Source organism: Orcinus orca, chromosome 12 (genome assembly GCF_937001465.1).
Source record: "Orcinus orca chromosome 12, mOrcOrc1.1, whole genome shotgun sequence".
Lineage (NCBI taxonomy): Eukaryota > Metazoa > Chordata > Mammalia > Artiodactyla > Delphinidae > Orcinus > Orcinus orca.
The window spans coordinates 43,234,040-43,248,908 of record NC_064570.1 but is presented as its reverse complement, the minus strand read 5'-3'; the positions used below and the strand labels follow the sequence as shown (position 1 = coordinate 43,248,908).

The 14,869-nt window shown below is 38.5% G+C and overlaps 1 protein-coding gene across 14 annotated transcripts in view; it reads left to right on the top strand.

Moving 5' to 3' along the window:
• DSE (dermatan sulfate epimerase) overlaps positions 1 to 13,301 on the top strand; it is a 137,193-nt gene extending 123,892 nt beyond the window's left edge. For 12 of the 14 annotated variants that reach the window (XM_049695508.1, XM_049695506.1, XM_049695507.1 and 9 more), the window contains 4 exons: positions 2,666 to 2,919; positions 6,529 to 6,768; positions 9,165 to 9,372; positions 11,459 to 13,301. In XM_049695508.1, the coding sequence (XP_049551465.1) occupies positions 2,666 to 2,919; positions 6,529 to 6,768; positions 9,165 to 9,372; positions 11,459 to 13,223 (2,467 nt within the window). In that variant the 3' untranslated portion in view covers positions 13,224 to 13,301. Of the gene's footprint in view, positions 1 to 2,665; positions 2,920 to 3,118; positions 3,298 to 6,528; positions 6,769 to 9,164; positions 9,373 to 11,458 lie in introns of those variants that run through there. The other 2 variants (XM_033418618.2, XM_049695511.1) reach the window with 2 other exon arrangements.
• The last annotated feature ends 1,568 nt before the right edge of the window (positions 13,302 to 14,869 follow it).

The following is a 14,869-nucleotide window of genomic DNA, read 5'->3' as shown; positions in this document are numbered from 1 at the left end:
AGGATTTTGTTGAATTGGAAACTGCTTGGAGTAAGCAACTATACGTGGGAACTTGGAAATTTTCTCACAAATTGCATAGTAATATTTCCTGAAGAACAATTATATTAAATGTTCTTTTATCTATAAAAAATAAGTTCACTGGTGTATCAGACGTGTCAGGGCTCAGTAGATGGTAGCAGCTCATTGATGCCAGCTTTATCATGGCTACGTGTATGTGCTGTCATTTATAGGTGACATGGTGCAAAGACACAGGGCTGGGGAAAAAAATGCCTTGGAGTCTCTGCCTGCTTCCCCAATCACTATAAGTCAGTGAAGATTGTGTTTCTAACTCCCTGGCAGTGAGCTTGCAGTCTGAGTTGGGTTTTTTCCTAGAAGTAGGGAATTAATTTACACTCTTCATAGTCTGTTTACAACCAGTACACACACTGGCCAGCTGACTGGCAGGGCAGCTTTGTCCATGGCCAACTGGTTAAGAAGCTCATCAACTTTAGTCATTTTAGCACCAGGCTGTATCACTAGCACAGCTAACCAAACACTGAAGTTATTGTTAAATACCAAGGGATTCTTCCAAATTCCTGATTTCTTAATCATCACATATTCATTGTCAACAGTGTAGTCTAGTTTTATAGGCTTGTTCCTTCATTTTTTTCTTTCTTCCCCAAAATATTTATTGAAAGTCTCCTGTGTGCCAGACACTGTTGTAGGATTGGGGATCCAATAGTGAATACAACAGAGAAGAAAAGCTAACCCTGCCCTTGTAGAACTTCAATTCTAGTAGGGGATACTATGCATACGCATATACATATACATACTTAAACGCTAAGAGGACAAAAAAGTGAGGAAGGCAAATGAAATACTGTGAGTTGGGGAGTAATGCTGAAGTTCTGACAGAGTGAGCAGAGAAGGCCTTACTAAGATCAGGTCTTTAATATAAACTCCTGAAAGAGGAGCACAGTCTAGAACAGGTAGTCTCTCAGAACATTTTAAGTATTCTTAACCTAGGGTCTGTGAGGTTTGTATGGGAGAAATACTGCATCTTAATTTTCACTAACTCTAACTGAAATTTTAGCATCTCTTCTAAATCATAAATCTGGATAACCAACTATAGTAATATCAGGAGAAACTGTAACTTTGTCACAGATATTTTCACGTCACATTCAGTTACTGTGTACATCTCAAAATATTATTTATGCTCATCACTACTTATACATTATCATAGTTACTATCCCTGCCATTAAATCTTATATTCTAATGCCTTAATAAAGAAGCACATATATCACAATTTTTAAAAATATCTGTACTGATAGTTATATTTCAAAGTAATACCTTTCCTGGTATCCCTAGGTATTATATGTTATGAATTAACATATAAGATATTATATGTTAATATGTTATTATATGTTAACATATTGAGAAAGAGGCTGAGGCTTCACTAGTTGGCCAAAAAGAGGCTCTGGCATAGAAATGTTAAGCTTTAGTTTAATCCCTAATTGAGAGCTTTCTTCCACCTCCCGCAAGTACAGCACACCCTTTATTTGTTTCCCTCTTTTAGAGATTACTCAAATACATCCTGAACAGATAGGGAGGGTTTTCTGGATAATTCCCTAGAACTGTGATTGCGAAAGATCCTTTTTCGCTTCCTGTGTCATGCAGGCCACACACTATTAATGGACTTGCAGAATTATGTAGCAAGTCAAGCAGAAATTTGGTTTCCGAGAAAATGACAGTTTAATACTTCACAGATCAGCTTTTATAGACTTCCCTGAAAAGTACTTGAAGAATCTTAAAGGCAGTGCACTTCATTCTGTGAGAAAAAATGAGACGCAGAAATCTGAGTTAGAATCAGCTCACTTTACTCCCTTACACCAGCGTTTTAGCCACTCTCCTCATCATGGCATTGACCAAGCGGGTCTGTCTAGATTGAGAGGTCCCAAACTGTACACCGTGGTACCTTCACCTTGACCAGCCCGTGGGAAATAAGATAGGATATACATACATGTTGGACAGTTTCAGCACAGCAGCCATGGAACAGAACTGAGAACCCTACTTCAGGTAGAAAGGGGAGGGCAAGCACTAGTTAATGGGTACTCCAGAGAATTTTGATCTGCCATGACGTTATGTGCTTTCGATCTCTTTGAATATATTCTTCTACCTCCCATGAAGAGTAAAGAAAAAAGTCAAAAGTGGGCTTCTCTGTTGGCGCAGTGGTTGAGAGTCCGCCTGCCAATGCAGGGGACACGGGTTCACGCCCCGGTCCGGGAAGATCCCACATGCCGCGGAGCGGCTGGACCCGTGAGCCATGGCCGCTAAGCCTGCATGTCTGGAGCCTGTGCTCCGCAACAGGAGAGGCCACAACAGTGAGAGGCCCACATACCGCAAAAAAAAAACCAAACCAAACCAAAAAGAAAAGTCAAAAGTAGAAAAATCTCAACATCTTGATGTTGCCAGAAGCTGGAGAGAGAAAAGTGTGTACTCTGTAATTTTCACATTAGACAAACTTTATGCTTGTGTCTTATGTGGAGGGAAATCTATCTTTTGTGTCATTAAACCTTTTGGATTGTATCTCCACTTGTGTCCTTTAGTTCTGAGAAATAGACACTTTAAAAGTGTGATGAGGGCTGTGAGCCTGCTGGCACTCATTTGCGTGGCTTCTTTTCCTTTACAGGTTGGTGAAAGATGCTCCTTGGGATGAAGTCCCGCTTGCTCACTCCCTGGTTGGTTTTGCCACTGCCTATGACTTCTTGTACAACTACCTGAGCAAGACACAACAGGAGAGGTTTCTTGAAGTGATTGCCAATGCCTCAGGATATATGTATGAAACTTCATACAGGAGAGGGTGGGGATTTCAATACCTGCACAATCATCAGCCCACCAACTGCATGGCCTTGCTCACAGGAAGCCTGGTCCTGATGAATCAAGGTGCGTACGGACACACCGAGGGGATGCCTGAGCTGACATCACTTGTAGTTACCATGTTGTGAGCAAAGCATTTATATAACTAGTCTAAGTATATGTTCATGCTTGGATCCTAACTAAGCCCATAAGATGAAGTGATATCTGGGACACCTCTTGAAGAGTTGAGAGACATCTCTTTCCTCATTTCTGCTTGTTATATTAGCCTGAAGGTTACTTGAGTACGGCGTTTGATTGTCCCAAGCCATATCCTTACAGCACAGGATCAGTGGTGAATGTTCCTTTTTCCAAAGATTTTTGACAGTGAAGGCAGCCAGCCTGGATAGGGTTTTTAAAAGCTGAACAGATGGTTTATGATATGAACTGAATAGTCCTCATACACAGGTGTGTATCATTACAGCACTACTTTTTTTGTCCCTCTAAAGACTTTAAAACAATCAGTCTACATCATTCAGGTCAAATTTGGAATTGCCTTTTGTGGATCGTATAGCTGCTTCACCTTACTGTATTATGTAATTGCTAATATCGCATTTTCTTTGTTCTTGTAATTCTGACTTAATGACAACTCCTGTGGAAGTCTATAAATGACTAAATAGATTATGTTTAAGAAAAACAACCCTAAGGTCACAGTAAGTTATTAGAATTAAATATATACTCATAACTGGCAAATCTAAAAGAGTTTAACTCTTGATTATATTCCCCATAAGAATTAGTAAGCATTTTGCACATTACCCAGCATCAGATTCTACCCAAGCCTAGCTTTCTCCCTTGTCATATGAACCATCACTTTTAATTAGGTCTTAGAAGAAAAGAAACTAAAATTAATTGAGCCTATGGCATGTGCTAATCCTTGTCCATATTTTATTTAATTCTCACCTCAACCATATAAGGTAGCTGGGATTGGGACCCAGTTCTAGACAAACTCAAACTTCATTGTCTTTCCACTATATTTTGTTACCTCTCTCAGAATAGAAGTTCAATTTTAGTAACTTAAGGAAAGCTTGATTAAGAGGGTAAATTTTCATGCTAGCTCCCTTTGCCCCCCACTCTCACAAAAACAAATGAAATTTTAAAAGTCAAGAGGTTAAGCCATGTGAACACCTACCATCAGACCATTTATAAATCCACAGGCCTGTGGAAAGACAGCATCATGAATTGGTGGAGAGAACCTTGGAGTGAGCTGGATCGCAGCTTGGGGCCTTGAGTTTTAGTCTAGCACAGTTTTATTTCCTTAGATAAATTTTAGTTCTTTACCAACAGGAATAGAGCTTATTTCTTCATTCTTCACAGTAGATAAAATTGTTCCAGATATTAAGCAGGCACCTAAAATACTGGCTCGCATTGGGTCAAAATTTGAATTTTCTTCTGGCAGGAGTTTTCACATGCCTTTGTCTTCTGAGTAAAGTAATGGGTTGCTCTGGGATGCACTCTCCCAGAGCCATTCCATAAGCAGCACACACATTTCTAAGAAGATGGGACAAAAGAAGGAGTGAAATCTCTGGTCCTGCACATCTCAGTTCATAACCAGACTTACAGCCCCGGCTTTCTTGGCAGCCTCGCTCTAACCTTAGGAGCTACCTCAGCCGCACTGTGCCAATCATTCCATGTTCTCAGAGCAGCCTTGTAGATACTGACTGAGGCAGCTTAGTCAGGTGTAGCTCCTACTGGACTCAGATGAAATTTCAGCAGTGAGAGAGTTAGGGTTTTTCCTCTGTTCTGCTAACCCTGTCTTAAGACTTAGGATACAGGGCCCACAGGGTCACACGTATGCAGTTTACAAATCAGTTGGAAAGAAGACAGGTGTGAAATGTTTAAATGACTACACCATACTTTTAATATTACCACGGAATGAAATAAGGGAGATCATGAAGTTAGGATTAAATATCCAACGAGTGTGTTAAGTTTGAATTCAGGAGAACAAGGTTCTTTAGGTGAGTTTGAGATGGTTCATGAAACTTTGAAGGATGGGTAGGATATGGATAACTGAAAATAATGAACATTCCAGGCAAGGTGTATGGATGATGGAAAAAAAATACAGGGCAGAACATCAGTAACAACAATATTGGTACCTTGTATTGACAGATTTGAAGTTTACAAGGGTAGACATTGCCTCGTCTCATGAATAGGGTTTTTATAAGGAAAATCAGGTAATATCTGGGGAGCAGTGAGTAGCAGTTCTAATTTTAAACATCAGTCACATTGGTATCTGATTGGAGATGGAGGATATAGAGAGAAAAAAGATGAGGATGATTGAGATTTTAAACTCTAGTGACTAATGGAAATTGAAAACTATGCAGAAGGCTGGCAGGTCAGGGGTGGAGCTGGATGGGAGAAGGAACCAGTGTACAATTAACAGTAACCTCTGCACAGCAGAGCCTGAGAATGGTGCTGCACCCCCGTGAGATGAGAGCTTGGTCTTACTTAGCCTGGAACCTTGGATTTAGGCTGGGAGGTACCTGGTGGTACCTGGGCCTCTGGAAGCCCCCATCCCCAGCACACCTAGTAGACTGTGGTAGAGGGTTCAGCATGGGTGATCACACGCACGTCTATGGGAGTGATCCAACAAAAGTCCACTCATTAGGAGGCAGTGAGCTTAATTTTATCCTTAGGGGTTGTGTATTTTAAATACAAGCAAACAAAACAAACCTTAAAGCTAAAGACCTAGATTCAGATCAAAGTTCTGTTCATTTTTAGTCATATGCCAGAGGACAAGTCAACCTTTCTGTAATTTTGGGGTAATAATGCATAATTGAGTTGTTAAAAGGATTAAGTAAGATTATGTTCGGTGTTGTGTGAATTATAAATGTTACGAGATGTGAGGACTTGTTATTGTTGCCTGAACGCTGGTCTCACAAGAATTATAGGAAGATAGCATTTCTGAGTCAAAAGGATTTTAGAAAAAATTTTAGACCTTTAATTTTTAGCTGGGGAAATTGAAAAATGTGGCAGGTTGAAGAAGTGCTTGAACAAAATCATGTGGCTCGTTTTTGGTAGATTAGGGACTCCCAGTTGATTTTTGTCACCTTTAGATTGCCACTCCAATGGTCTCTCCACCCCACTGTGCAGCCTTTTCCAATGCTGTGGAATCTAAAACCACGTAAAGGATGAGGTATTGTCTTCTAAGAACAGGGCACATTGGAGAATATTCATATAGCATTTATAGTATTTGCAGCTCGTTAAAAATTCTGTAAAATAATGGTGACAGTTTTTGTGAAGCGGAAAACTTCAAAAATATTTTCAGTGTTTTCTAGAAAAATTGAGTAAAAGTCTCAATGTACAGATCCTTTCTTGCAGACATAAAGTATGTACAGTTTGTAATCTCAGATGTGGTGTGGTTTCAGTTTATTAAAGATTATGAAATGACTGATACTTATTTAAAGGTTTGTCTTTAATTAATAAATGACCTGTATTCAAGAACTTCTTAACTTAGATCATGGACTCATCATAAACCTGGACTAGCAGGATGTTATTTATAATGTTGATAAGTGAGAGTTTTCCAAAATGCAATTTGCAGTATAAACTGGTCAGATAACTCAGAGGGTTTTATTTGGCCATATTTTTGTTTTTAGTTTGTTACAGCCTTAGTCATTGTTTCCATGTGTTTTCATCTTTCAGGGTATCTTCAAGAAGCTTACTTATGGACCAAACAAGTTCTGACCATCATGGAGAAGTCTCTTGTCTTGCTCCGAGAGGTGACAGACGGCTCCCTCTATGAAGGAGTTGCATATGGCAGCTACACCACTAGATCACTCTTCCAGTATATGTTTCTTGTTCAGAGGCACTTTGACATCAACCACTTTGGCCACCCATGGCTTAAACAACACTTTGCATTTATGTATAGAACCATCCTGCCAGGTACAGTGAGGACTTAGAAGTGGGAAAACATTAAACTACTGTAATTTTTTCTGATTACGAAGATGGACTAGACTAAGAAAAGAAACATGGGATTTGAGCCATATTGAGGTTAAAGGGATTTTTTTTTTTAATCAAAGAATAATTCAAGAGTTGTGTATAGCCAGGAATATTTGGAGAGTTAATGTGATTTAGGTATTATAAAGCTTAGAACTTTACAGATCAAATATAATTTGTAGCCTCCACAGTACTTTTATTTTTGTATGTGTACAAACTTGGGTACATATACAAACTCATTTTCATGAATCTAAACGAAACAAAAAAAATTATGGTTACATGTTAATTTTCCTTTATGTGTGATCCCTAATTGATCCTACTTTACTTTTATAGTTTTAAATTTTTTCTTCCAAACTATACAAACATGATTCAAAAGAAAGATTACATCTACATATTTAAATTGGGGGTTTAGTATTCTCTTAACACATTTTTGACCAGACGTATTACAGGCACAGGCGTTAGTTTCTGCAGAAATCCCCTGGCCAATAATGTGTTAATACTCAAAATATTTTATGGAAATAAGTGGTATAAGATATAGAAAGCAAACCAAAAAATGAATTTCTGGGACTTCCCTGGCGGTCTGGTGGTTAAGACTCCACTCTTCCACTACAGGGGGCGTGGGTTCGATCCCTGGTTGGGGAACTAAGACCCACGTGCCACGCAACACGGCTGAAAATTTAAAAAAAAAAGAAAGATAAAAATGAATTTCTATGAAACTTCTAATTTCTTGTTGCTATGTAGCTTAGCCTTTTAAGAGAACTGGCTCACACACACACACACACACACACACACACACACACACATATAAAGAGTTTACTCATTTCTAGGACAGCCTATAACTCTCCTTATTTCTAAACAGGACTATCGTGTTAGAAAAAGTTTAGGAGGTAAATTTTCATCGGGGTGGGTTTTCCCTCAGTGAAACGCAATTTTTTAGTTGAATGATTCGAGACCTACAGCAAACAATGCAGTTTTTAAATCTTTTTGCTCTGGTTATATACACATGGATTGGATAGAATCTCCATTATTGGATTAGTTATCAAAAAAATACTGCAGAACAAAAGAACCATGTTTAGTTTAGAAAAATTTAGTTTAGACTGACATGCGGAGCCCTATTGTTTTGGTTATCCTTAAGCATGCAGGAGAGGCCTCTTTTATCTTTAGTTTATCTTGGTAAACAAAGGCCATCTAAAGCAAGGGCCTTTAAGAGGTCTCAGTGCTTTGTAATTTGATCTGAGTTCTAACAGCCAGCCACATCAGGGCTTGGGTTTGCTGTGAACTATGTATGTGGCTACTGCCTAAGGTGGAAAAGACAATATGAGCACCTCTAAGAGGAGAAATCATGTATTTGTGTCGATTAGTAAAACGACCTTTATTGAACATTTATGTGCCAGGCACTGTAATAGGCAGGGGATTCAGAGTAATAAAACATCCCATCTGCTTTTAAGATACAGGTTAGTAGAAGATTCAGAAAATCACATTTTATAGTAAGATTTACTTGGACGAGAGTTTACTAAACTGCTAGAAGCAAAAACATTAGCTGTAAATCATGTAAATATGGTCATGCAGGCATTTTTAGAAGGGATTCTGTGTTAAGTCAATCTGTTCTCAACAACATTTCTTTTTTATTTTCTCTACAATGGCTATTCTAGTAACGATTATTCCTGTCTGACCCAGAATTTTATTCCATTCTTCTTTTTCAAGAATGCCTGGAGCATTATCTGGTCTTACCTACATTTGTTTTTCTGACCTATTCCAGTATGATCTTTACATTTTCTCTCTTTTCTTCAACTTCTAATAGTACATACAGGCAGGACCTTCTCTGGAATTGTTTCATTTTCTTCCTATAGAAACTCAGTTTCTCCCCGAAACCTTATAATTTCTGCTGTATTGGATGCCAAGTTGAAGCACCTTACGTTATTATCTTGGTCTGGGATGTGGAATGAGTTGGTGGGAAAGCTAGTGCTGATTCCAGGTTCAGGGACTCACCATGCACAAGAGGATAGATCTCCCATGTATCCATGCAATTATATTTGCAAGCAGCATGGACATTAGAAAATGAGGAAGGTAGGCAACAAACGTAAGCATTAATAGTTGTTTCCATTACCAAAGACAAGTTGCCACATGACAAACTTGCACACAGGTTTGTGGAAGACTTTTAGAAGGATTCTGATTAACTGGCCTGGGGTAAAGTGAGGACATGGTGGTTTTTTGTTTCTTATTTTTATCCAAGGTACACAATTGAGTCTAATTTGGAACCAGGATTGAGAATCATTGTTTGGGCCTTTATGGAAGTAGGCAGTTTTAAACTTATCTTAATTCTGTCAAACTTCTTTCCCCAGGGTTTCAAAGAACTGTGGCTATTGCAGACTCAAATTACAACTGGTTTTATGGTCCAGAAAGCCAATTAGTGTTCCTGGATAAATTTGTCATGCGTAACGGCAGTGGTAACTGGTTGGCTGACCAGATCAGAAGGAACCGTGTGATGGAAGGTCCAGGGACGCCTTCCAAAGGGCAGCGCTGGTGTACGCTTCACACAGAATTTCTCTGGTATGCTACCTTGTACTGGCTTTAAAGAGAAATTGTACCCAGGGGTATAGTGTGCTAATTTTTTTACATTAAAAAAGAAAAACTAATCTACTTTTTAACACTTTCTCCATGCCACCTATGTACTCGCAGCTTCAATTCAGTTCATATCACAGTTTTGAAATTCTGTTAGAAACATTTCCTTCCATTTAAGATCTAATTACTGTTTGCAGTTTTTGCTTTACATGTATTAGAATCCTAGGCTCACACTATTTCCTAGATATGCATGTTTTGATTTACATCATTTTTGAAATCATATAAAGAGAAAAACCACGAAATTTAGACTGAGTTATTCTGATAATCACACCAAAAAAAACAAACAAAAGTAGTAAAATGTTTTGTTTTGATAAATGGAGCATTATAATCTTCTAATAGCAAAGCTGTGGCTAAATTTTCAAAACTATTTAAAAGTGGTGACAGTATTTGACAGTTTTACTTTGATAATAAAAGAACCATGTAATTTTTTTGCCTTAATCTTTTAAGCCTAGAAGGAGAAGCCAGGCTCTCCTTTTTAAAGTACTGCCAAATACATTTTTGGCATCTAATAAATTAAAATAAAAATTACAGGGAACTGGTTAATCATTAATCCCTGATGTCTTTTCAAGCTACTGAAATTTGCATTCAACTCCAAAGTAAGCTGCTGTGGTTTGATTGCTTCTTTTCATGTACAAAAAAAAAAAAAAAATTAAGCAAGAGGGAAAAAAAAGTTAGTAAAGTGGTAACTGTCATAATTTAACCAGCATTTTTAAAAACTATCTTCACAGATGAACTGCATATATTAACATGCAACCATTCTTGGCTCCTTTTAGGTATTTGAAGTAATTACTTAATAGTGTTTTTCACTTACCCGTAAATAAACAAGAGAGTTCTATAAAGCTGATTATAGGAGTCAGATTAATGCTAAGTCTAATTTGATTCAGAAAGTGCCTTTATGGGAATATGAAAACTGACCAAAACCTGAGAGGAGGATGGCCAGTTCCACTTGTTTCTGGATTTGTTAAATCATCATAATTAAGCCAGCACTGTACACTAGACTGAAGCAGAGAGACAATTGCTCATGTCCGTAACTGAGACTCCAGAACAAAAGACAAAACAGCCCAAATCAAATAAATATCAGTAAGATTAACTCTACCATAGGTGACTGATTCACTTTAGAGAAAAAGTATCTTAGAGCCTTTCTTCCCTTGAGCAGCAAATCATATGAAGCTGTCAAGGCTGTTGTCTCAGATCACCAAAAGTGTCTTCATTATTATTTTTGGAGCCTTCCTGAATCAAAACCTGTGTTCTTAATCACGGTGAAAGTTTAATGTGAATTATCTTACTTTGATAATAAACATCATAAATTAAAATAAGAAACTCATATCAAAAAAAGCATGACATCATCTGCAGATTAAAACAAAACAAAACCTTGGAATCGGGCTAGGCAGTGGGTGGCATGATCATAAATCCTCCACTGTTAGATCATTTCCTGAATTTCATCCATTCATATTCTTAGATGTGGTATTGGCAGTAAATTTTATCTAATACGTGAAATTCGACTCTATTTAAATTTATTTTTTTAGAGGGGGAAGAAAGTACTCTACCAAACTTTCAATAGTATCAGTTGTTTGCAGAACAGTGCTTCCTTAGCACTCAAGGATTGCTAAAGTCCAAATCTTAACATGTGGTTTCCTAGAATAGGAGCCCCTCAACTAGAGGTTTGGATGAGCTGCTTAATTCTATGAGCCCCCGTCGTTTGGGTGGCAGTTCTGAAATCATTAAGTGAAGAGGGTCCACGTAGCGATTATCAGTAGCTGTCATTTCCGGCTCAAACCCTTCACAGTTGTAAAGACACACTCCTCTCCCATTCACCAAGGGCATGCCCCTACACATGCTGATTATACGTGGGTGTTTTCAGAAATGCCCCTAATACAGTCTGCGCTGCCAGTGCTCTGGGTGGCATTTTTATGTTGTTTCCTCCAGCCACGTTGCTGTGTGGCCTCGCGGCTCTGCTGTGTTCCTTTCACTTCTATCGGAAAACCATTTAATTTTTAAAAATTGATTCTTTCAGGTATGATGCCAGCTTGAAATCTGTCCCCCCTCCAGATTTTGGCACCCCAGCATTGCATTATTTTGAAGACTGGGGTGTTGTGACTTATGGAAGTGCGCTGCCTGCAGAAATCAATAGATCTTTCCTTTCCTTCAAGTCAGGAAAACTTGGGGGACGTGCAATATATGACATTGTCCACAGAAACAAATACAAAGACTGGATCAAAGGCTGGAGAAATTTTAATGCAGGGCATGAACATCCTGATCAAAACTCCTTTACTTTTGCTCCCAACGGTGTGCCTTTCATTACTGAGGCTCTCTATGGGCCAAAGTATACCTTCTTCAACAATGTTTTGATGTTTTCCCCAGCTGTGTCCAAGAGCTGCTTTTCTCCCTGGGAAGGTCAGGTCACAGAAGACTGTTCATCAAAATGGTCTAAATACAAGCATGACCTGGCAGCTAGCTGTCAGGGGAGAGTTGTTGCTGCAATGGAGAAAAATGGGGTGGTTTTCATCCGAGGAGAGGGTGTGGGCGCTTACAACCCCCAGCTTCATCTGAAGAACGTTCAGAGGAATCTGATCCTCCTGCATCCACAGCTTCTCCTCCTCGTGGATCAGATACACCTGGGAGAGGACAGCCCCTTGGAGACAGCAGCAGGCTTCTTCCACAATGTGGATTTTTCTTTTGAGGAGACAGTGGTAGATGGGGTCCATGGGGCTTTCATCAGGCAGCGAGATGGGCTCTATAAAATGTACTGGATGGATGATACTGGCTACAGTGAGAAAGGAACCTTTGCTTCAGTGACATACCCTCGGGGCTATCCCTACAATGGGACCAACTATGTGAATGTCACCACACACCTCCGAAGTCCCATCACCAGGGCAGCTTACCTCTTCATAGGGCCCTCCATAGACGTTCAGAGCTTCAGCATCCACGGAGACTCTCAGCAACTGGATGTGTTCATAGCCACCGGTGAGCATGCCTACGCCACTTACCTGTGGACAGGTGAGACTACAGAACAGTTGGCCTTGGCACAGGTCATTGCCGACCGTCAGAAAATTCTGTTTGACTGGAGTTCAGCCATCAAGAGCACCATTGTCCCTGAGGTGAAGGACTACGCCGCTATTGTGGAACAGAACCTGCAGCGTTTTAAGCCAGTGTTCCAGCTGCTGGAGAAGCAGATCCTGTCCCGAGTCCGGAACACAGCCAGCTTTAGGAAGACTGCTGAGCGCCTGCTGAGATTTTCAGATAAGAGACAGACTGAGGAGGCCATCGACAGGATTTTTGCCATATCACAGCAACAGCAGCAGCAGCAGCAAAGCAAGTCCAAGAAAAACCGAAGGGGAGGCAAGCGCTATAAATTTGTGGATGCCGTCCCTGATATTTTTGCACAGATTGAAGTCAATGAAAAAAAGATTCGACAGAAAGCTCAGATTTTGGCACAGAAAGAACTGCCCATAGATGAAGATGAAGAAATGAAAGACCTTTTAGATTTTGCAGATGTAACATATGAGAAACACAAAAATGGTGATTTGATGAAAGGCCGGTTTGGACAGGCTCGGATGGTGACGACGACTCGCAGCAGAGCCCCAGCACTGTCTGCTTCGTATACCAGGCTGTTCCTGATTCTGAACATCGCTATTTTCTTTGTCATGTTGGCAATGCAACTGACTTATTTCCAGAGGGCCCAGAGCCTACATGGCCAAAGATGTCTTTATGCAGTCCTTCTAATAGATAGCTGTATTTTATTATGGTTGTACTCTTCTTGTTCCCAATCACAGTGTTAGCACTGAAGCTATAAATTGCTTGATCATTTTGTGGTCACAAGTCTGTGCAAAAAATAAAATCATTGCCCTTGTTTGTTACTGGATTTTTTTTCTCAGATTCTTTTAACAAATTAAGGGGAAGGTACTTTCACACAAGAAAGCAGGGACATGGAGAAATCAGTATGGGTAAAGGCAAAGAATTTATCAAAGGAATAAGAGTAGCTTGGTTGTCACATGGTGTTTCTGGAAGTGGCTTGGCTGAATTAGCAGTCCATATAATACTGCTCTTAAAAGAACAAAATGTCTGGTTTTAAGTAATATTTCTTCTTAAGAGAAAAAGACTTAGATAGAATTGGATTTTATTAATATTAATTTAATGCTATTAGCGATCTCCAGATACTATTTTATGAAAAGACTGAAGCACACAATTCTAAGAAATACAGAAAAAAATTTTTAATGGTGTAGTCATGTTGAAAATAAATGTTAATAAGTCCTGGTGTGGTGGTGTCACCTTCCTTAGAGAGTAATTCATGTGTTAAGTGAATAACAGCATCTGTACATTGGATTACTATTCAGATAACATAGTAAAATGATGGCAGAAGATTATTGAAAAATTTGGGATATATTTCCAGTGGAAAACATATATCTATGAATGAATTTCCTTGATGATGTTAGTTTCAGCATACACATAATTGACTGCTTTTACACACCCATTGGTTATTCAATAAATGAGACAATTACAGGTATCTTAATTTTCTATTTTCCTTCTGTGGAAAACTGTTATAGACCCAATGACTAACTTCAAAATAAATATATCCTGAACATTGATTTCAGTACCAAAGAAGATGGGGAAGCTAAAATTTGGATATGATTCTTACTTTTTTTAATAGAAAACTTTCTTCAATTTATTTTGCTAAATAAACATCATAATTGTGATTTTTCTGTAGTGTCTTTCTTCTTTTTTCCTATGTATTCAACAATTTTGAAATTTTTTAAGAAAAACTGTTTATTTGAACATGCGTTAATTAAACAAAGTAGAGTTGGAATTGAAAGAAGTAATTTCTCTGCTTATTTACCTTTTTGTTTTTTAAACATATTTTAAACATTTAAAACAAAAGCCAAATTCTGATATTTAAGTAATACCAAACTTTTAAAACATAAAATTTTCATATTTATTTTCAATTAAGTCCTCAGGAGGTAATAGCAGCACAGAGTACTGGAAACACATTCCACAGATTGATATTTCAGCACAAGAAAATGATAAAAGGAACTTAAAGTGCATTATCGCACATTTAGCATATTTGAGTTTTATGTGTTTCTCCCTTGAAAACAAAATACGTTTGGCTCCAGTTTGTAACGAGAACACGTTCCCTGATACAGGTCTAAGGTAATAATGGCAATCTTTTCCTTTCACTTGTCCTTTTGGTTCATGGAAATACCGGTAAGTAACAGAAAACAAAAACATTCAGAAACTTATGAGCCCCTTTTTGCAGTTCTAATTTTGAACCTTCTTACATAAAAAAACACAAGTCTGACTTTTCACTGTACTTCACTCATTATACTGGGAATCTAGAAGATGACTTCTGAGGAAGTATTTTTTTTTCTTTTATGGAAGAGGTCTCTGGAGAGGATGTCATTACACACTGTTTAAAAGAATAATGTTTTCA